The sequence below is a fragment of the Euprymna scolopes genome, chromosome 26 (genome assembly GCF_053919585.1).
Source record: "Euprymna scolopes isolate OS-2025 chromosome 26, ASM5391958v1, whole genome shotgun sequence".
Classification (NCBI taxonomy): Eukaryota; Metazoa; Mollusca; class Cephalopoda; order Sepiida; family Sepiolidae; genus Euprymna; species Euprymna scolopes.
Window position 1 is genome coordinate 64,261,638 of NC_136507.1, and position 23,985 is coordinate 64,285,622.

Sequence of the window (23,985 nt, forward strand, 5' to 3'; positions counted from 1 at the left end):
ATTTTTTTTGTTAAAATCTTCATTATATTAAAAACTAGCGGGGGTACCCGGCGTTGCCCGAGTGTTTGTTTCCGGGACGGGGGGGTGGGGGGTTTAAAAAATGTTATGGTAGGTAAGTAGGAAGGATCAAACCCGGAATCATGAGTAAAAGTAGGAAAGTAAAGTGTGAAAAAAAAAAAAACAAAAAAAAAAAACATCTGCAACGTTAACAGTTCGGCCACCAAGAAAAGTCCATTCCAGTTGTTTAGGAAAAAAAAAAAAAAAAAAACACTATGGTAGGTCGGCGCGAACGTGAAAATATAATGTGAATTGTCCAGCACCCTAACCACTACGCCACAGAGCACTGCAGCTTAGTTTAGTGATTTTAAATAACTTCACATGATAGAACTACGAAGCCAAACCGGTGTTGTCTTCTCAACTGTTCCTTGTGAACGATCTCCAAACGGTGTTAAGTGGTGGCAGGGGGAGGAGGAATTTTTAAGAGAGAAAATATTTTACCACTTCCATTGATCTTAACCGATTTTGGCCGTGACTTCTCAGCAGAAAAAGTATAGAAATCTAAGATTATCGAGGAATTTGAGAACTAATAAGCCTATAACAAACCTCAGATATTGTTCTGCCGTTTGTGCATAATGTATTTGCATGAAATATCTTGATTTTTAATCCTATTAAGGTCAAAATCCCACGGGAAAAAATGAGTTCATTTTATTTATATAGAGATGAATGAAAATAAAATTAATCTATTTTAATTAAAACAGAAATAGTTGATTTATTTTGTATGGATACGAAAATCTTAAGTTCTTTTAATCTGGTTTTGTGGGCTTATTTTACACCTACCCTCACTCATCATCAGTAAAAATGTCTATTTCTTTTGATATGGTTTTGCCAAACGACCAAATGAAGCCCTTTGGTGCTACTAGATCAGACTGTCTGAAGATATTGACTTCCTGACCTAAAGGTCCTGGATATGACCTTAAACTCTATCTAGTAGTGAGGCCCCAACTTGCGGGCTTTGGGGAGTGTGGAGCCACCCTTTAATTACCATTGCTCCCAGGTCCACTCTGACCCGGAGTGGTAGTACCTGTTAGGGTCCCAACTATGGGTTAAATAGAAACTGATTTGAAAACAACAAATATATTTTATTAAAAAATTTTTCTTCAAAATCTTTGGATTCGGCATTAAATAACCCGAAAAGGGTTGATATGCCGTAAAACAAAAACAACCAACCAACCAATCCTGACCTAAAATGCATCAAACATTGATTTTATTGTTTTTTTTTTTTTTCTTTCCCGTTTGCAAAACACAATCATGTTCTGCAAATCCCAGAACAAAAACAAATTTTATCCACAAAACAAGCAAACTAAACAACATGAATAAATATTTGAAGAACTTGAAGCATAAAAATTCTTTTGCCATAATGATTGAACCCCAAAAGTGTTGATATGCCGTAAAATGAAACAACCAAACCAAACATCGTGAATAAATATTTGAAGATGTGAACAACTTAAACTATAAAACTTTTCTGAAATTACTGAATTTGGCATTAAATAACCCAGAAAGGGTTGATATGCCATAATACCAAACAACCAAACCAAAATCAATAAATATTGAGACGTATAAACAAAATAATGCCTAACAATTTTTTTCCAAAATTATTGGATTCCGCATCAACTAACCCAAAAAGGGTTGATATGCGTTAATACAAAACAACCAAACCAAACACTGTGAATAAATATTTGAAGATATAAACAACTTGAAGCATAAAATCTTTTTTTTCTAAAATGACCAAATTCACCATTAAATAACTTTCGAGGGTTGATATGCCATAAAGTAAAAATAAAACAACCAAACTAAACAAGATGAAATCCATTTTTGCTTTTTAATTAACTGACATTTTTTTTTTTGTTTTATATTTCAGACGACAGTGCAAAAGTTGCATCCTCTTCCTGAGATTCTTGGTACACTGAGTGCAGCTTTGAAAGATCCTCAAGCCGGTCTAAAACAGCCGAATCGAAAGAGCCAAATCTATGACAATATGACAGGCACCCCAGGTAGCAGTCCGCCTGTAAGCTCACTTGTGCAACTGTGTAGTAAAACTGTGAATCAGAGCAAAGAGGCCAAGTTGTCCTCGTCTGTTCATATTAATCGGCACGCCGAGGAGTCTTGGACGTCTGTCAACAAAGAACATAGGTCGTCATCATCGTCATCTGAGCTGCACGGTGCCTTTAGGAAGTTATCGGTGGGAACGGATATATCGGATGTCTCAGTTACCAAGCATGCGGAAAACAAAAAGGACTCTGTGAACCAAACGTGGAGTGAGATTCTCACTACGGCTGATGTTATGAACGGCCAGGATAATATGATCTCGTACATCGACGACATTCAGGAAGGCTTTCTGGAAATCGGATCTGTTGACAAGAACAACCACGATTTCTCACACAATAATCATAGCAACAATATTGGCGGGATGTGCTCGACACCCAAATCATGTATAGGGCAGAGTTCCTTTATGTCTTCTTCAGACTACCAGCCTATTGGATATCGACAGTCGACTTTGCCGGGCGACTTTTCCAGTGGTGGTGGTGGTGCAACTAGTCCGCATGAGCAGTACAGTGACATGTCTCTTCCATCTCGTCTCCCTTCATCTGGCGGATCCCTTACCCCACAACACTCCTCTTCCATCCAACAGCCCCTTTCATTCTCAAATCCCCTCTATAAACACCAGCGCAATACCCAGTTGACAGCTTCATCACCCTCTCCACTCTTGGGAAACGGTAGTCCAGTGACAGTGCCTTTGGCAGGCGGCGCTGTCGCTGGTGCTTCTCCCATGGCCGCCTCCGCAGCTTGTCTGACGCCCACTTTGGCTTCGAATGCCATGAAGTTGCCGCAGACCTCGAGCTCTAGCTCATTGAGTAGCACAGACGATTCTAATGCTGCCCAGATGCATCAGAACCGCAGCCCGTCGCGACTTCCGCTGGCTGCAACGGCAATCGGCGTTGGAAACACAATGGACGCAGTGCACAAGATTTCTAACCCGTTACAGACACTTTCTCAATTTCCAGGTTCCAGTTCGAGCAGTGAGTCGTCCCTGTGTGAACGGAGAAATTACGGTCGTGTCGGGCCACCCACAGAGATGGAAGGTATGCAACATGGACCAGCACTGCAGCGCATCAATCCCCTTTATGCACACTGTAGTCCCAAACCTTTGTCGCCAGAAGTATACATGCGCCCGCCGAGGCAGACGGGCAATGGACCCTCAAATCTGTTCAGTGACATGTCTCCGAGCACGAATTTAGCTTTTGCTGGGCCCCAATTTGAGGACTCTTTGCGATCACTGAACAGCGTAGGTGACCCCAATCAGTTGCAGTGCAACACGTTACCACGTCGTGCTGAGAGAGATCGACAGTTGACAGCATCCTGCATTTCTGATGAGTTTTCTATGTACACCCCTGGGAGCCGGCGTTCGTTGGCACAGACCTCAACCTCCATGGGACTGAGAGGGACGCCACAACACCATCCGAAAATGGACAAGACGAAAGAAGAAGTAATTAAATTTCTTTAAAATAATCAGTTTTTATTGAAATTAATTTTACTGCAGTAAGAAACATCAGTAGAATTAGAAATTTTAGAATCTCTTAAGAAAGCAGATTACATGATGCAGGATTTTCATACATACCAGTGCATTTCACTATGACATTAAAAAACAGTTTCGTTAACAAGATTGCAAGAAATCGGCAATCTCCAGCTATGCTGTAAGACCGTGCTTTTCAACCAGGGTTCCGCGGAACCTTAGTGTTCTGCCAGGCTAATACAGTCCAGAGGTTCCCCAATTTCTAAATTAGAACAAGGAACAAATAAACAGAATGTTAAATTCAATTAATTGCATATTTTTAAAACATTGTTTAAATATATTAAATTTCTCATAATTAAACTTGCTACATTTAGGTTTGCTTTTATATGTTCTCATTTATACAGTCAACGCCAAAAGAACCGTACTAATAACAATAATACAAGTATTTTAATTTCACATAAATTTTTAAATGCTGATTTGTCCATAAGACAACAAAATTATTTCATAGGGGTTCCATGAGCCAGTGGAATGTTCCATGGGGTTCCGCTCCAGTAAAAAAGGTTGAAAAGCACTGCCATAAAATCTCAACAGTGGAAAAAAAAAAAAATATTGTCTGAGGAAGGCTAAAAAATTTTGATAAAAGAATAGTTTATTTGAAAAAAAAAAAAAACAAAAAAAAAACAATCCTGCATTATGTTATCTTGTTTCTTAACGGTTTTTCAATCAGATTTTGTTTATAATAAATGTTGATAGGTACAAAGCATCAAAAGTGGTTAAGTAAGTTTTAATCCTCTGCTTTCTTTTCACCTAACACTCATTGGAAAAGTGAGTTTAAAATTTGAACGTAACTAAATGATAGGCTTGTTTCAATTCTGATAATTATAGGACGTACGTACCTACAAACAACTGAGCAAATCAAACAGCATGTTCTATAGCAAGTGCATAAACTAGCCTAACCTGTGGAAATTTTGCATTTGCTGTTTTCATCTATCCGCGTAATTTGCTGTTAATATTTTGTTTGAAATAATACTTTTATTTAAGGTTTAATAATATCAAACAAATGTCATAAGTAAAATATATTTTTTAGCTTTTACTTTGAAATGTTTTTTTTTTTTGTTTCCAGAATATTCTTTATTAGATATGTTATTTTTATGATGTGTAACAAAAAAATTTTCAAAGTAAAGAATATTTTTATGCAAACTTTTAAAATATATTTTTTTATTATATAAAACCATTGTGAACATTTTTTTTTTTTTTTTCAAAGTAAAGACTAAAAAAATATATTTTTATTATAACATATTTTATTAAAAAATAAAATCCTTCTGAAAAAAAAAAAAAAAAAAAAATTTCAAAGTAAAGATATATCTATTTAAGACATCCTCGTATCTCTTATCATATGACCAAATCAATCCATGATTTGATATTGTATCATGCGGATGGGTAAACACAACGGTCAATCATATTTAAGTAACCTATTGTATTTGTCAACCTAAAACTTCAAATACATTATTTGTGTAAATATTAACATATAACAGTAACCCCCCCCTCCTAACAGTTGGTGCAAGAATTTGTCTTTTTGGCCAAGATCAAAGTGTAGTATCTGTTCTTCAGATGCGGCACTTCCATTTCTCGTTCTCTTTCAGTGGAGGAGAAATCCTTCACGACTGAGACAATTTTTATTTTTGTACATTTTCTCCACGTTAAAAAACGACCCTGGTGTCTAACTCTGTCCCGTGGGGAGGCATTGTAAATAGGTACTATTGTTTCGGGTTAATGAGGGCCATTTTTATGTAGTTTTAAAATTAAACTAGAATTATTTTAGTATTAATCAGAAGGGAATTTTTCTCAGTTATGCACTGGCATGGCATTCTTTTTAATTTTTTACTTGGGAAGTCATAAGGGTTAAGTGTTAGGGAGATGGTGAGATAACATAATCAGTTATGGTAGAACTTGGGTAGAGAGACTTTTACTGAACAGAAGTTAAAATGACATAGTTTTTTTAAACTCAACCGTTTTATTTTTCGCTTATCTCTTATTAGGTCTATGACAACAGAATATTTTTATCATTGTTTTGACTCTCATGTATATATCCAATACAGTTAATCAACTAAAAACCACATCACTACACACTCAAGAGTCAAAATAATGAAAAAAAATATTCTGTTGTCATAGCCCTAATTATTATACAAATTTTCTTTGCTTCAGAAGGTTTTCTTTAGTCTTACAAATGCTAATGAAGGATAATGCAATCTTTTTGTTAATGTTGTTTGATACGTTCAGAATTGAGGATCCAAGAAAAAAAAAAAAAGGACATTATCTTTTCAACATTGTTTTGGTTGATTTTGATGTCACAATTGAGTTTATCAGTGATTAATCAATACAAAATCTTTTCTGAACCTAAATAGTCGAGAAGATAACTTTTCAGTTCTTTTCTTTTCCAAGAATTTCCCTTATGTTAAAAGACCAAAATAAGAAAAATCTGTACAATGTACATACCCTTGCTGAAGCGAAAATATCATTTTCCAAAAATCACATAAATTGATCAAGTAAATCTATTTTTTAAACAAAATAAAATTTTCTGAGTAGTCAAGAAGAGATTGTCTTGCCCAACATTTTAAAAACAAAGTTAAGAAACAAAAGAAGATAACTCAGAAAATAATTCAAACTTGTAAGATTTATGTTGTAATGCCTTTGGATGCCCATTAAGAGTTTAAAGATAATTTTCTTATCAAAAATAGAACTACTTGATCAATTTATCTGATTTTTGGAAGATGATATTATCATTTCATCATGGATGTATACATCATACAGATTTTTTAGTTTTTTAATTTAGGGGTCATTTTGGACAAGTACCGATTGTTCTAGTAAAAATATTTTTGAAAGTTTTTTATGAAATTAAAAAAATAATTTCAACATCTTTGATCAAAATGTTAATATTTTTTTAATTCAAAATGTTAACATATTTTTTATGAAAAATGTCAATATTTTTAATCAAAATGCTAAATAATTTCTTTTCTTCTAAATGACTTTTATTTAATTTGCTTTATTTGCTGCTTGCTTGTTTTGTTTTCCTCTTTTTTTCTTTTTGACCCTTCCCCATTATTTTTGTTTGTATTTTCTTCTATTTAATATATATTTTTTAATAGCTTAAAGTTTTTATTTTGATATTATTTTATCTCATGATGGCTGCTGAGTGCATTTGCATGTTTTTTTTTTTTTATCTTCAAATTATTGATCTGCAGTAGTTTTGCTTTTAATAAACAGTAAATTTGACCATCGACCCTCTCCTTTCTCCTGGAACCCCTCTGGACACTTCTTATTGTCGTTTTTGTTGTTCAAGATTTTGCTGTATCTTTTTGGTTGATATTTAAAAATGTTGTTCAAAATTTCATTCTCCAACAATGTCCTTTTCAAAAAAAAAGTCTACTTTATTTACTCTCTAATGCAAAGATTAAATACCAATGTCCCTATCTATGGTACATGCTAACAAAGAAAAAAAAAAATGCTATTTTATCACTTTTTCCAAGATTTGAAGGTAAAAACTTCACCACTGAACAAGGAACCTGATAGTAACATTAAAATCGGTAATTCCCAACCTGTGAACATGACCTATTGAAACTAGTCGTTTTCTGATTTAAAAGGTCATAGGTTCAATGAAGGCGATCACAGAGGTACCATCATTTTCAATCCTCTCATAATGTTCTTCATCATTCAACTAACAATCCATCCATCTCATTAACCATTATCCTCAAGTGGCTTTTAATCTTAATAAGTGACGACTCATTCATAAAGAAATGAATAAGATTATCTGTAACAAATATCTGTAACAAATATCTGTAACAAATATCTGTAGAATTTAATGCCTTGGCTTCTTTCTCATCGATGCAAAAAAAAAAACCCCAAAAAACTGAAGAGAATTCAAATGGCTGATCCTCTTCAGCAGCTTGAATTTCTCCAAAGAGATATTGATAAAAGCAATCATGTTAAACTCAAACGCAACTTATTTGGCAAATATTAAAGGTTGCTGACTGAGCAAATGCAAGAAAAACTTTGTATAGGTATTAAAAATAGTTTTGTGTTGTTTTTCTTATATATTATCAGATGAGGGGGGGGTCATTTTGAGTTAAAATCAATTTAGTGTTACATATGTAAACCTAAAAAAAAAAAGCATGCTTGAAATGTGCCAACATTATTTGAATGAGCAAAATCACACAACATCAGGTCAAATTCGATCAGCATCTTGTTTTGATTTTGTTTATTCAGATAATGGCAACACATTTCAAGCATGCTTCTCTTAAGTTGACGAGTAATACTAAATGGATTCCTCATCTAATAATATACAAGAAAAACAACCATTTTTAATGTCTATATGGAATTCTTTTTACATTTTGCTCTGGCTACGGCCTTTAGCATTTTCTGTTTATTTACTTGGGGTACAACATAATTCCGTAGACAAACTGGTTTCCATCAGATCACCAAAATTAAGCAATGTTGAGCCTGGTCAGTACTAAAATGGGTGACCATTTGGAAATTCCAGTTGCTATATGTGCTCTCTGCTTATCTCAACATTGTTTCCAGTTGTCCTGAACTTCTTCTAGCTACTGGACTCGAGCAGTGCCGATTCAGGAGAGGTGTGGTTAGAGGTTATGAAACCCTTGCCTCATTATTAAATGCACAACTACCCTTACAGGGGGTATCCATTGTCTTTTGAGACTGAATGGAGGCATTGATCGATCGACTTCAGATGTCCATTTTTCTTTAACTAAGAGTTGCTTTTGCCTGGATCATGCTTGAGAGAATGTATAGGGACATATATGTACGATCTTTCCCCACTAAACTCTGATATGCAATTATCACTTCAAATATCTACTATTTCTAATCACATGATTAAAATTAACCAATCAGACTTCTCTGAGCTTATATTGGACAAACTTGGCGCGAGGAGGTAAATCCTTATAATCATAGTTTAGTAACCTTTTACACTTTACACCCTTTTTTAGGGCGATACACAATTACGGTAATGTAGAGATACAGAAGCTTAAAAAGAAAATGGCTGTTGAGTTATTAGGATGCATCTAACAAGTTTTGTAGATGACATTTATGACAATGATTTTATGTGGACTGAAAAAAAATAACAATATTTCAACTTGTCATGAAGCTGTCTGACAATTTCAAAATGATTCAATGGATTGACAATCCTAGGTTTGAAATCTGTGATTTACCTTGAACATTTAACCATTATTTGAAGTCAGTTGATGGTTGGAAAGGGAAATGTTCAAAAGATGGATTTTATTTTTCAATATGAAAAAAAAAAAAACCTCTTTTTCTGTGCAATCAAACTCTTCTTACGAATAATTATCCTTATAATTTATATGTGGAGTAAGGATTTCTTTTGGTTTCAGTTTTTACATAAAACTCGAATTCAGCGGCCATTTTGTTTCTAAGCCACTGTGTATACACATTACCCATGACTACATCTTGGCTCACTAACCTCTGATCATCAACTGGTTATTATATCTATTTAAGATTTCCTCGTATCTCTCATCATATGACCAAATCAATCAACGATTTGCTATTGTATCATGTGGACACAAGGGTCAATCATATTTAAGTAACCTATTGTATTTGTCAACCCATTGTTATTAACCCTATTTCAAAACTTTGGGTTTTTTGTTTTTACTTTGTGGGGTGGGACACTACTTATCAAGGCCCAGGGGCCACTCTAGGATAAATATGTTTAAATATGATATATTTTAATTCATGCAGAGTTTATATTTATTATAGAGCCAATGCTCCATTGATTATAATACAATTATTTGTGTAAATATTAACATATAACAGTATCCCCCCCCCCAACAGTTAGTGCAAGAATTTGTCTTACTAATGTTTGGTGGTAATGAGGGACATTTTGACTAAAGTCTCATTCTCTCTCTCCTGTTTGAAAAAAGATTTCGAAGCTGGCTAAGAAAAAAAGGTTGCTTTGATCTTAACATTTTTCCAAAAGGTTTTGGTGGGAGTTTAACAAGATACAGATGAATATGGTAAATATATATATATATATATATATATATATTTTCAGATTATGAAAGATGATATAATTATTTCTACAGTCAAGCAACGTCACAGCTTAAAAGAGCCATGAAAGCCAACAAGCAAGAATTGCAAGACTCAAGTTTTGCCCTACTTTGCGCTCATTGGTTGAACACATTCGACACAGAATTCGAAACCAGAGTTTCTTGTGAGATATCGGGTTGTTGTTGGTTGGATGACCACATCCCTTGTTTGAGACGAAGTAGGTTCATTCCATAGTTGGATTTTACTGCAGTTTGCTTGATCTGTGTTAGTTAATAGACTCTCTTGGGTGTGGCGAATTTACTCATGTGGCAGAGTACACGCCTCGAATGCAAGAAACTTTGGTTTTGAATTCCACGTTCGGATGTGTTCAACTGATGAGCTCAAATCGGGGCAAAACCAGATTCTTGGACTTCCAGTTTGTTGGCTGTCATGGCTCTTGTAAGCTGCGACGTTGCTTGACTGTGGAAATAATTATATATGTATGTGTATATATATATATATATATATATATAGGAAGGTGAAAAAACGAAAATCTATTTTTTACTTGAAATGCACCTTCTCTCCCTCTTTTCTTTTACTCCATATATCCCAGGACTCCCCCCACCCCTGTTCCTCTCTCTAGTCATCACCCTCCTTTTTAATCCCCATCCTTTCTATCTTTTCCTTTTCCCCCTCAACCTCGCTCTCCATACCATCTGTTTACCTACTCTCTATTTAACCATTCTCTTCCTTTCTTCTCACATATCTCTTCATGGTCTTGGGTATGTCATAAAACTCTAAGGAGGCCCCTATTTCCAAACTTTGTTTTTTTTTTACTTTGTGGGGTGGGGCACTACTTATCAAGGCCCAGGGGCCCCTCTAGGATAAATATGTTTAAATATGATATATTTTAATTCATGCAGAGTTTATATTTATTATAGAGCCAATGCTCCATTGATTATTATATTGTACCCAATATATATTAATGATTTTAAAACTACAAAAAAAAATATGACTTGAGTGTCATCAGCTAGAATAAAAATCAAGACATAGTTTTTGGCATAAAATCACTGATGATGGCTGACAAACCATAAAACTCAACAATCAAATCAACATCTCTTCCCGCTCCATCTAGTCTCCGCATCTCCATTCCTCTACACACCATCTCTTTTCCTCATCCCATCTCCTCTTTTGCATCCTACCTACAGTAAACGTTAATGGTCACAATTAGAGAAGACCTTAAGAAAAAATCTTTTATAAATGGTTTTATGTTTTTGTTAAATATCACTGAATGAGGAATCATTTCCATTTAAAATTCAGTTAGTATTTTGCATGTAAAATTGAAAAAAAAAATGCATGCTTGAAAAGTGTCAGTATTATGTGAATAAGCTAAATTAAACAATATGGCGACCAAATTTTTCCTGATGTTGTGTTTATCTAAAAAAATGAAGTATACTTTTCTCAATTTTATATGTATAATATTAAACTGCATTTTAAATGGAAATCATTCATCATTTCGTAATATTTAACAAAAGCAACATAAAACCATTTGTAGCCTATACAGAATTTTTTTCTTGGGTTTTTTCTTTAACTATGACTTTTAACGTTTACTCTTCTTCCTCATCCTATCCCTCCCCTTCCTCATCCTATCCCTCCTTTACCCTCTCTTCCTCATCTTATGTCTCTACGTCTTTATGTCTTTACCTTTTTTCATCCTATCCCTCCCCTTCTCCCTCTTCCTCATCCCATCTCTTCGCCCCCCCCCGCTCTCTTTCTCACTTCCTCATCCCACTTCTCCTCCCTCCTCATCCTTCTTTTCTTCATCCCACTCCTCTTCTTCCACATACTCTTCCTCATCCCTTTACCCTCATCCATTTTCCCTTGTTCAATCTCTCCACCCCTCCTCTCTTCCTTATCCTATTCTTCATCTCACTTCCTTACCATCCCCCTCTCTCTATCCCTTCCTCCCACTGCCAGATGTTGTATGTCCCTCTTTGTTCACTGTTCATCTTAAGATGCTTATCTTTGGTATTCTTGCTTTCAACAGCTTTTTCTTTCTTTTTGCGACATTCATTCATGATTTCTCTCTGTCTTTCCCTCTCTCTCAATCAAACTACTAAGTATAAGTAAGTAACGAAATGCTTATTTCATCTAACTCCAGACAGACATTGATGACCCTGAATCGGGTCCAGAGGTAAGAAACACACATTTTCATTTGGGACTCGTTTTTTTTTTGCTTCTTTTTTTTTTTTTTTTCTTTTTTCTTTTTAAAGAAAAATTCAAAAAAAAAAAAAAAAAGGAAAAAAAAAACAGCTCCTCTTATTTTTATTCATTTCCGGCATTTTCAACTTCTCTTTCCAAATGTTTTTTTTTTCTCTCCACTCCAATAAAAAATTTCATTACATTATTGAACTCCCTGCTTAATATTTCAATGGTACCATATTGAGGAAAAGCTTGTCCACCCTCTTTTTGATAATTATAAATCTGGGTAAATTAAATACTAAAAAAAAAGAAAAAGATTTGCACAGAAAATTCTGATTTGTTTTTCCAAAAATTTCATTATGATTCCTTTTTTGCTATTCATAATTGCTAATGAAATTGTGGGTGCCTTCTCTTCCTCTTCTTGTGCTTTTGTTGAGTGTCCGTGTCAAGTTAGACAAGCAGACCATTCAGACCTTACCAAATACTCCAGGCACATATAATTGGCCTGGCCTGTTTGGAATTGGCTATGCCAACTTATTAAATCCTCATAGATTGATGGAAAAAAAGTTCAAAATTAATTCTCACTTTTTCATTTCTTTTCTTTTGATAAAACAAGCGATTTCTGCCATTGAAAATTTGCTGTGATTTAAAGAATATTATTGGCGTGTGCAACTTTTCTGATGCTGTTTAAATAAAGGTGTGGGTGGGCAAACTACCATGACTTTCTGAAAAATGTTTTTTTTTCATGCTCAGAATTGAAAAGAAAAAGAAGAAAAATGCCTCCATCACTTGTTGACTACCGAGACACTGCACCCTGTAAAACCATCATGGTTCATGAAATTTGCCAAAACTACACCTGATTTCCGCCCCACTCCTCCTCCATACACATGCACACACACGCACACACATCTGCCCACGTTCGATGTACCTACTGTGCACTTTTTCACTTTATGGTTTCATTATTATTATGTACTAGCGGGGGGGTACCCGGTGTTGCCTGGGTTTTTGGAGGTGTGTGTGTTTTTGGGTAAATGAAAACAAAAATCGTTGGTTGTTTAAAAGAAAAAAAAAAACGAAGCCTTAGCGCGCAGTTGGAAAATAATAAAGTGTGAAAAAAAAAAATGTGTGACTTGGCAGGTGCCCATTTTCGACGAGTTAATGACGCAGGACAGTGTTTTATTTACTGCGAGTCTGTTCGCTTCTTTTTTTATACGAAAAAGCTTAATGCACATGCGACGATCGAAAATTGTTGAATATTTATTTTTTGAAAGTCGGGCAAATTAAATAGACAGGCGACCCCGGTTGTTAACTCGTAGATATTATCATTTAGGCCCGATTTAAAAAGTTTTAACAAGTTGTGAGCCGACCAACCACTTCTCGGAAAAAAGCCTTTCTTGGACATACACGAAAACGCACACACACACACACACAAACATTTTTCGCTTTTATATTTATAGATTAAAATATAACTTTTCTCTCAGTTTCATTTTACCTCAGTCGAAATTCTTAGAAATCAAGCCCCACCTCTCATTCCCCACTTCCCGGGGCTAACAATTGATCTTTATATGAGATATATATTCCAATAAAGTTCTCTAACACTGAGTTAATAAAAAAGTTGGGAACATAATTTTTCTCTCCGTAATTGACCATTTTAATATGTTGTAGTATATCTTGCTTGTGGTCTCTTAGTCTAAATAGATTTCAGGACAAGAATTCATCTAGTCTGGTGAAGTATCCATTTTTGTGTTGTTACTTAAGGTAACATCACTTGGAGAACGTGCACCATCTATATATATAAAAGGCAAAATGTGTATGTATGTTTGCTTTTTGTGTATGGCCTTCATGAGGGGGTCGCTCCATCTTAAAACTTTTTATATCACGTCTAAATGATAATATCTATGACTGAACGGGGGTCGTGTGTGTATTTAATTTGTCCGACTTTTACCAGCTCGCCACGTCTTCGAAAAGCGAAAAGCAAGGAAACAGTAACTGGCCTGCAGCGCAAAACTAGGTCAAACATCACGCTACATCCTCGCACATGTATATTTCAGTTTATAAACCTTAACTGAACACGCTTATCAATTCCTCTCCTTCGTGGCCGCGATGGTTAGGTGTCTGGCTTTTTTCCCCTTTCGTTTCCACCTTCGCGTAAAGGCTTCGTGATTCAATCCTACCTTCTGACCAAAACATTTTTTTTTCTTTTATACCTCCAAACATCCGGCCAACGTTTTTTTTTTTTTTTTAACCCTAACCCGCCTCCAAACACCCAGGCAACGCCGGGTACCCCCCGCTAGTTCATCATAAAAGCCAATGATGGTAAGCCATACCAAGAAGATCTTATTTGGGCCATAAATACTATGTACTTTTGAATATTTAGTCAGGATTTATTTGTAGTGTATAATATCCTCATGTGAGGTTGTCCTGACAAACCTCTGTACTGAGAGATCATAGATACTCAAGGATGGTGTCTAGTAGGCATTCAAGTTTATGGATTCTAAAATAGGCCATAAAACAATGAGAAATGTACTGATTCAAACATTTCAATCTTGTTTTGATTTTGTTTGAAAATCATGTGATTAAACGCTCGAAATATATTTTAATGTTATTCAAACTTGATGCTTATGCAGTTTAATTTGATTTCAAATCAATGTATTTTATGTAAAAACAAAATTACATACTTATGTGTTTTGTCGAAATTAGTATCAATTCCAAAAATTACGAAACATGATTGAGTAGAAAAATAATTACAAGTAAAAAATATATTTTTTTTTAATTATAAAGTTTTAGCGTATTGAATAATGTTGTAAAGTTCTTAAACTCCAAGGGTGGTAACTTCAAAATAGTTTTTTTTTTTTTTGTACAAAATAATTATATCAGATCTTATATCCAATCATTTTTCATAATTTTTAGAAATTTTACTGATTTCGACATGTAAGTATGTACGTTTTTACCTAAAATGCATTTTTAAATGAAATTATACTGTGCAAGCACTTTAAACTTTTTACAGAGATAATATTTATAAGTTGCTGTACCCTTCCTTGGAGTCTTTATTTACATTCTAGCCTCACCTTTTTTTTAATCATGCCAGTCCGTTTTTTTTTTTTTTTCTTAATTTAAAAAAAAAAGCAAGATTTTTCAAATTTAAATCTAATTATGATATTGTTTGGTTATTGACTTAGCAATGAACCAATTGAATCAAATTGTTAGAAAACAATCAAAATAATAAAATAACTTTGTTAATGCAATGCCGTTTTAAGTTCTATAAAATTATTGGATGTAAATAGCTTCTAAATTTTTCAATCTTTTAATTCAATGATAAAATTGTTAGTCAGAAATCACTTTATAATCAAAATTCCTTTCAAATTTCAAAGGCTTATGAAGCAACTCATTCTTTTTAACAAAAGATTAAGTGGATGACTTTTTTTAAAAGTAAACTGAAATGCATTTTGATGGATTTAATTTTCTAATCAAATTATTTTTTCCAATTTATGCTATCACAATTTTTATTACAGTAAATGATTAACAGTAAAAAATAAATCACACAATCATGTTTTACACACCGGTTCTCGCCAGATCACCAGTTAAGTTACATTGAGTCTGGCCAGCACTGGATGGGTTACCATTTGGGAAGGCTAGGTGCTGTACGAGTATGTATCGTGCTAAGTCGTAGAAATTTCTAGGTTGGTATCTGTTCATGCGTTTAATTCACTGGGGGAAGATACACCCTCAAATCAAGACGGAAAGCAACGGGAAACTGCCGTCTTTCCTTGTCTTCCCGAGATTACCATGGCTCTATAATTTAGAGATCTGTAGTGGCTGACGTTGTTAAAACAGCAAGGCCGCTACATGCATGCAGTAAAAAAGAATTATATGTATTCAATATATGACTATAATTTGGCATGATAATTTCTCACAATTTTATTAATCTATATATCTATAAAAATGAAATTGTGTCTGTGTGCGTATATTTCCCTACCAAACTACTCTGTCAATTTTCAGTCTAAAGACTCAAGATTTGACATAAGGGGTATTGAGATTTGGGAAAATCTCTTTAATTGGTTTTTGGCTCAAACTTTGACTGTCAAGGGGTCAAAGTTCAATGATTTGACCTTTGAAAACTCTATCAAACTCATCCACAATTTTAGGTCTAAACACTTGAAATTTTAGATGTAAGTTGCTTGAACATGGATCCAACTTTTTAATTTGATTTGGGTCCAAAACTATAGATGTTAAGAGGTCAAAACTGGGGTCAAATGTTTTAAAATATTTGACCCCATATGTCTCTACCAAATTACTCAGCCAATTTTTGGTCTAAACATTTGAAATTTTACATAAAGGGTATTCAGATATAGGGCAAGCTTTTTAATTGGTTTTTGACTGAAAATTTGATTGCCAAGGGGTCAAAGTTAAAAATATTTGACCTTTTCGGTCTCTAGCAAACTATTCAGCCAATTTTACATAAAGGGTATTCAGACATGCAGCAAGCTTTTTAATCAGTTTTTGGGCGAAAATTTGGCTGCCAAGAGGTCAAAGTTGAAAGAGTTGACCTTTGCAGACTCTACCAAACTCCTCCGCGAATTTTGGGTCTAAACACTTAAAATTTTAGATGTAGGTAACCTGGACATAAGTCAAACTTGTTAATATATATATATATATATATATATATATATATATATATATATGCACATAAAGTTATGAACAGTACGTAGGGCTCGAGGAAAGGTGGGCTGAACTGCTAGTATAGAAATAAATGAAGACGACTTATATTCTCTTTTCGTTTATTTTTTTGCCATATGCATATCTTCTCAATGCAAGTGAATAAACTGAATTCGTCACACGTGCTTTTCTATTGCTGCATTACTTAATCGGCTATTTTTCTTGTTTTACTCTTCTTGAAGTGAATAGACATGTTTGGTATTACTGTATTACTCATTTAAGCAACGTTGAGTCTGGTCAGTATTAAATGGGTGACCAATTTGGGAATACCAAGTGCCGTATGTAGGGGGACGCTGACACCTCTATTCAAGAGTTGCAAAAAAAAAGTAATCATTTCTCCTAACAGGAATATACATGCGACTGGGGATCGCTTCTGAATTTCGTACTACCATAAAACTCCCTCCTTTGGAGGAAACTGGTTAAACCCGCCTTAGGGTTAGTGTTGTAATTTCATAAAAAAAATTTAATTTCATTATTACTTGTTTCTTTATTGTTATTACTGTGTGTGGAGATTATAGGCTTTAGTAGATCTGTACTGGTATACACCACACACTTAAATGACACTAAATGTATTTGGTATTTCTGCTTATCTCCCTCCCATGATGGGAAGATGTAACACAAGGCTCGAAAAGATGCCTGGGAAGCCTTGTTGGCATTCCTTGGTAGAGGCATCTCAGGCGATTAGTAATGAAATAACCCTTTCTCAAAGAGAGAAAATAACGCCTGGTAGGATGGACCTCCTGTATCTGTACAGGACTAACAGCATATCACAGTCAACAGGGAAATGGTCATTTCAGACATGGTCTAGACTTTGTTGTCTTTGAGGGGGGGAAAAAATACCCAGGTTGAGCTCTGGTATATTTTGGGAATCCATGAGGATCCCTGTACATTTCGGGTACAAGCGCATATTTATTCAGGCAAACGACTTCCTGTTTAGAAACTGGTCCACACTAAACTGTGTAGTCTAATGTGAAGACCTTGACGAAAATGTAGGTCAACACATATGTTGGTTATAGAAACTTTTTGTTAGAAAGTAAATTTTGTGCATTTGTCAAAAAAAACAAAACATGCATCTATATTACGTGGATTATTTGAATTACTGTTCTCAACTTGAGTGTTATTTTCACAACGTTTCGGTTGATGTAACCTCCAACCTTCTTCAGGTGTATCTTATCAAACTCGGAAATCTGTTTATTGAACTTTCATCTTCATCTCTAGATTCTTCCAATTTCTACATCCAAACTATTTGTACACCCTCCCGTGTTCACTTTAGCAATGGAAGCCTCTTCCAATTTTTACATCAACAAGATTTGTCTATTCTCTCATTTTCATTTCCATGATGGTCGATGAACTCCAACTCTTGCTTGTCAGAATTTCTTTTAGAAAATGAAAAAAATATAACAAAAAAAAAAAAAAATAGGTTAGCTTAGGTTTTTCTCAATAAATCGATTATTTCTGTAGATGTAAAATATTTGAATCGATTTTTTTTTTCGTATTGCTACTATTCTCATCTTTAGTGTTATTTTCACAAAACTTCGGTCGATGTAACCGCCGACCTTCTTCAGGTGTATCTTGTTGAATTTGGAGAAATGTTTCTGTCAAACTCAGGAATTTGGACGTAATTTCGAGTGGAACTCATTATTTACTTCATAGGGGTAGCATGCTCTTGTTCCATCAACCGTGACTGGATAGAGGTTTTAAGTAATTCGCAATTGTATTTTTCGGTTGCCCACTCTGTAGATTGAACCTTCAACCTTCAGGAGAATATCACTTTTTATAATTGATTTTTCCAAGTACTCTAACCATAGCGCCACAGGTCCTTGTGGTTTGGTTGCGGTCAAGGTACACTTGAAGAAGGTCGGAGGTTACATCGACTGAAACATTGTGAAAAATCACACTCAAGATGAGAATTGTAGTTCGATGAATCCAAATAATACGAATAATCAGTCCTCATCTCAAAAAGTCTGAAACAGATTTTTTTTTCTTCATGTTAGAAGAATAAGTGAAAGCATTAAAAGAAAATGACTTTATCATCGTTTTTTTATTTTTTTTAATGTTAAATTGTGTCTGACGTGGAACTATTTGTTGATGATACGACACTCTATAATAAAACCGAGGGAAAAACAAATGTATACATATCCAAAGCAATGGCAGAAACATTAGAATACGACCTCCAATGTGTCACAGAACAATAAATGGGTGGTAACATTTAATGTTATTAAGATAAACTTCTTTCCTTCTATTTATTTATTTGTGGACTGTTATCCTCATCTTCATGGTTGTTGTTGTTGTTTCACGACGTTTCAGTCAACTATTCCTCTGGCCTTCGTCAGGTTGTTAACTGCGATGGCATAAGAATGCTGAGAATCTCAACTGTATCCTCAGTAATTACTTCCTTCCATAGTTGTTGTTGTCTCACCACGTCTTTGGTCAACTAATCCTCTGGTCGACTTGGAGTAGGATTGAAAGCGCTATCTTAAGGAATCTGTGGGGCAGTGGATAGGTGTTGAGTCTTTATGGTTCTAGGTGAGTATTGTCTGAAGATAGTTTTGATCCTACCCAAAGCTGGCCTGAGGATTAGTTGACCAAAAACGTGGCAAGACAACAACAACTATGGAAAGCAGTAAATACTGATGATACAGTTAAGACTCAGTATTCCTATCCCATCGTGGTTAACCACCTGACGAAGGCCAATGAAATACTTGGCCAAAACATTGTGAAACAACAACCATGAATATGAGAGTAACAGTCCGTAAATAACTATACAAATTTTTAAAGGATTCCAATAATAAAATAAACTTCTTTCCTTCTCAACAACGGATTGCCATGACAAATAAAACCCGAGAACTTGAGAACTCTTTATTCAAACTCCTCGCCTTGATATTCAGAAGCAACATTAATTGGAACAAGGCTGCTTTAAAGACGGTAAATTTCATCTACCGTGCTAGAAAATTACCTACATCAGAGAGTATACTATATCTTTACAAAACCACAATTCGCTCATGCATAGTTTATTTCCAGGACTGCCAGCCTTTGGAATTCCCCTCCTGTTTTCTGTTCCTCTAACCTGGAGACATTTAAATGTAATGTCATCAGATACCTCGCTGCTCAACTTCCCACAGTCCCCAGTTAGACCTGATTCCGAAATAGTAACCTCTTGTATTCCGAGTGGCAATATGTCTTGTTTGGGATGAAAAAAAAAAAAAAAAAAAATTAATCACAACTTAGAAATTATTAATGGTCTGTAAGACTTGCTTGTGCTAACTGCTATTCGATGGTAATGTTATTTTTGGTGAGAATCATAGCTTTCATTTGATTAAGGAGAATTTATTTGTCAATGAAAAGTTATTAAGTTGTGTACGTCGTCTGTGAACGTAAAACATTGAGTTTTCCTCTATTTGGTGGTTGTCCTTGTTATTCCATCAGGATTGATGTTGTTCTATGTTCAATTTGCTATGCACACGGTCGATACCCATACAGCCTTCCCCAGCCCATGTGGAATATGGTGTTACATGTCTACCCTCCCACCATCACAACAACCCCTTCCACATATTTTAGCTTGCTGTGCTTTTCCACTATTGAAAATGATATTCAGAAGTGGTTGAATATGTTTTAATTAAAATTGGGCACTTGTGCATTTGTGTTTTTATTTATTTTTTTTTTTAATTTTTTGGAGGGAAATTTTTTGTTTTTTTTTGTTTCCATTTTTGAAGAACTTGCAGAACAAGGGGAGATAAATCAAGAATACTCTGAACTTAAAAAAAAAAAAAAACTCTCTGAAAATGGATGTGAATATAGGCGCTTCTGTTTTAGAGGGGGATCATCTAAGGGAGATAACTCCCATTTGCTAAAAAAAAAAAAAAAAAAAAAAGAAGCATTGCCGAAACTGTTTACAAAAGTGAAACACATTGATTAACAAGCTTTAACAAAAACGCATACACATATTTTTTTTAATAATAATGAAAACAAAAATGAATACAAATGAAAAATACACGAATACTATACGTGAACAATTATAATCAATTAATCAATCGAAAATGAAACAAGTTAATTAACAAACTAAAAATGAAACAATGTCAAGTAATAAAACAAATGTTTTTAATAAAATGTTAAGTAATAAAATCATTAAACTTGTTAATTAAAGTACACAAAACCAAAAATAAATAAACTGTAACAATGAAACAATGTCAAAACTACAAAAAATGAATGAACTTGTGCCAATTAATAAAAAAATTATATCACATATTGATCCCTTATCGCAAGAATTATACGAAAGAACACTTTTCCCTTTTCTGCCAAAGGAACTCCATTAGATGAAGATGGAACATCTCAGTCTTGGTCTCCAACAATTTCTGGATATGTCTTTTAGCATGAGATCAAAACCAAAAGGGTTCAATATGTGACATATATATATATATATATATATATATATATACATATATATACATATTTTTTTTTTAAAGATTAATTTTCGTAAACTGTTTCAGTAATGCTTCTTTTTTTTTTCTTTTCTTTTTTTTTCTTTTTTTAAAAAATGGGAATTATCTCCCTTAGATTATCCTCCTCTAAAACAGAAGTGCCTGAATATATTGAGTATGCGTGATAAAGTTTAGACCAATAATAAAATAAATAAATAATAAAAAAGAACTCTTGATGTTTTAGTCTGTTATCTCCAAAGACATGCAAGTAAAAGAAATGCTGAATTAAAATAGAAATGTTCAGGAAAAAAAAGAGATGGTCAAAGATTTTCGTAGTTAGGAAAAGAAAAAAACATTCAAATGTTCAGATAATTAATGTTTTATTTTGTGTTATTATATTACTTTAGTGTATTTATTTTGATTTTATCTAAAAATTAGCCGAGACTTTCAAATTTTCAGATAGTTTTCTGGATTTATCTCCCTTAGTTCTGAAAGAAGTTTGTTGAAAAAAAAAAAAAATGGTCCAAAATAACACAAATGCATAAGTGCTAAATATTAACTTGCAATTTCTCTTTTGTTAACAGATGTCATTTTATTAGTCAAATGTTTGTTTTTTTTCACTATTTTCACTAAAACAAATGTAATCGACACTTTAATTTGTTTTTAATATTTTCACTTTTTTAGTCTTATTATTAGTTCAAAATCAATAAATATTATTTTATGATTATTACCAGTGGTGAAAGATGTTTATTGCGATGAAATCAAATAAAAACAACAATTAAAAGAATCGTTTTGGCATCGGAAAATAGGCACACATTTTTCCACTTCCGATACCGATTAATCGTCTCAACACTAATTATTATCTTATAATTATTTAGAACCATTCATATTATTTGGATCATTCAACCTAGTGTCTTGAGTGTTGTTCTCACAATGTTTCAGTGAATGTAACCTCCAACCTTGTTGAATCTTGTATCTTGTCGAATTTGGGAATTTTTTTTTTATTGAACTTGGAGAATCTGCATGAAATTCCAAACAGAATTTTATTTAAGCCACGGGAGTAGCATGCTCTTGTTTGTCTGCCATGATTAGATAAAAGTCCTAAGTAATTCACAATTGTCTCTTTGCACTGAGGATTGAACCATCAACCTCCAGAATAGTGTAACTTACAACTGATTTTTATCAGATATCTTGTCCACAATTCCATGAGCTCTTGCTACCCCTGTGGATTAAATAAAAAGTTTCATTCGAAGTTCTGTGCCGACTTCTGTATTTGACAAGACACACTTGAAGAAGGTCAGTGTCACGTCCATTGAAACATTGTAAAAATATAACACTCAAAATGAGGACAGTAATTCAAAGAATCTAAATAATGTGAATAATCAATCCTCATCTCAAAAAAAAAAAAAAAAAAAAAGTTACATAATTATTAAGAAACAAATTATAACTGAAATGAAAAAAAAAAATCAATAGGTTTTCTTGGTTATAAACATTGGTTGGTTAAAGTAAAAACAAAGGAAGGAAGAAATGTTTACGACTTGATAACTCAGAAACATAATATTTAGAATCGGCTCCAAATTTTCCAATGAAATTTTTTTTTTTTTTTTTGATGAACATACCTGTTATTGCTTTGATGGATGACGGGTGTGTGCGTGTGTGCGTGTGTCCGTGTTCTGTGTTAATATTTTAAAAAGTTTTATTATTCTCTTCCCTTTACAGGTTTTTTTTGGTGTCATTTCACAAAATCATTTTCAGTTAGTTACATTTATCAAACGCTGAGAGTCTTTGTTTGTTTTGATCCTTGCCTCTCCCCCATTTGTCTTAATTTCATGTAAGAAAATATTTACAATTTTTGAAAAGATAATTTAATGAAGATTAAATTTCATAAAAACTTAAAAAAATTTTTTTTGCAATTTTTAAAAATTTCATTTTAAAGTTACATAATTATTAAGAAACAAATTATAACTGAAATGAAAAAAAAAATCAATAGGTTTTCTTGGTTATAAACATTGGTTTTTTAAAGTAAAAACAAAGGAAGGAAGAAATGCTTACGACTTGATAAGTTGATAGATTTGAACCACCTAACAGCTAGCGTGTGTTTCGGCATACGATTCGGAACTCAAATCAGTTTACCTTTTTCAAAAAGATCATGTACTTTGAATATAGCAGCCATTTATGGGTTAGAAAGCACAGAAATTCTGAATAAAAAAATTTAAACTAAAAACATAAACAAATTCAGCTAGCTAACCTGGCTTGTTTATAAAAGCAGCCAACAGAAGATGAAATATCCTTTTCCTGCCACATATATATATATACCAAATTTTAGTCATTCAATACAATTAAAAAAAATTTATGACATGAAATGGTTAAATTTCAAATCAAAAGATTTTAATTATTCTATGTAAGACAAAGAATACATTTGAAATATTTTAACTCCTTATCCTATAGGATTTCGATGTCTACCATCTTTTCTGAGGAGAAAATATTAGCAAATGATTATAATAATTAGCAAATATTAGCATTTCGATGTCTACCATCTCTTCAGAAGAGAATATATTTTCTCCTCTGAAGAGATGGTAGACATCGAAATCCTATAGGATAAGAAGTTATAATATTTCAAATGTATTCTTTGTCTTACATAGAATCATTAAAATCTTTTGATTTGAAATTTAACCATTTCACGTCATAAATTTTTAATTTTATTGAAGAACAAAAATTTGCTTTATTTGCTCTATCTTGTATATCGAGCAATCTTTATTTAGATGGGATAGTCCTTATAGAATATTACTGCCAATAATATTTTGTAAGACCTATAATCATAGGTTTCCATATCAGTTGATTTGTTAGATAATTTTATTCTGAAGTGTGTATATATATATATATATATATATATATATATATATATATATATATACATGCACACACTAGACCTTTAGCCCGTTAAAAATAGGCAAAAATGAAAGCTTGTTGACTCAGAATAAGTGCTTTATGCCAAATTGATGAATGTGCTTAAATTTGTGCTCA

The 23,985-nt window shown here is 33.5% G+C and overlaps 1 protein-coding gene across 25 annotated transcripts in view; it reads left to right on the top strand.

The window, feature by feature from the left end:
* LOC145248122 (disabled homolog 2-interacting protein-like) overlaps positions 1-23,985 on the top strand; it is a 1,344,959-nt gene that overhangs the window by 1,254,638 nt on the left and 66,336 nt on the right. For 23 of the 25 annotated variants that reach the window (XM_080109927.1, XM_080109924.1, XM_080109911.1 and 20 more), the window contains 2 exons: positions 1,919-3,544; positions 11,787-11,819. In XM_080109927.1, coding sequence (XP_079966053.1) covers positions 1,919-3,544; positions 11,787-11,819 — 1,659 coding nt within the window. The remainder of the gene's footprint in view (positions 1-1,918; positions 3,545-11,786; positions 11,820-23,985) is intronic. The other 2 variants (XM_080109925.1, XM_080109913.1) reach the window with 1 other exon arrangement.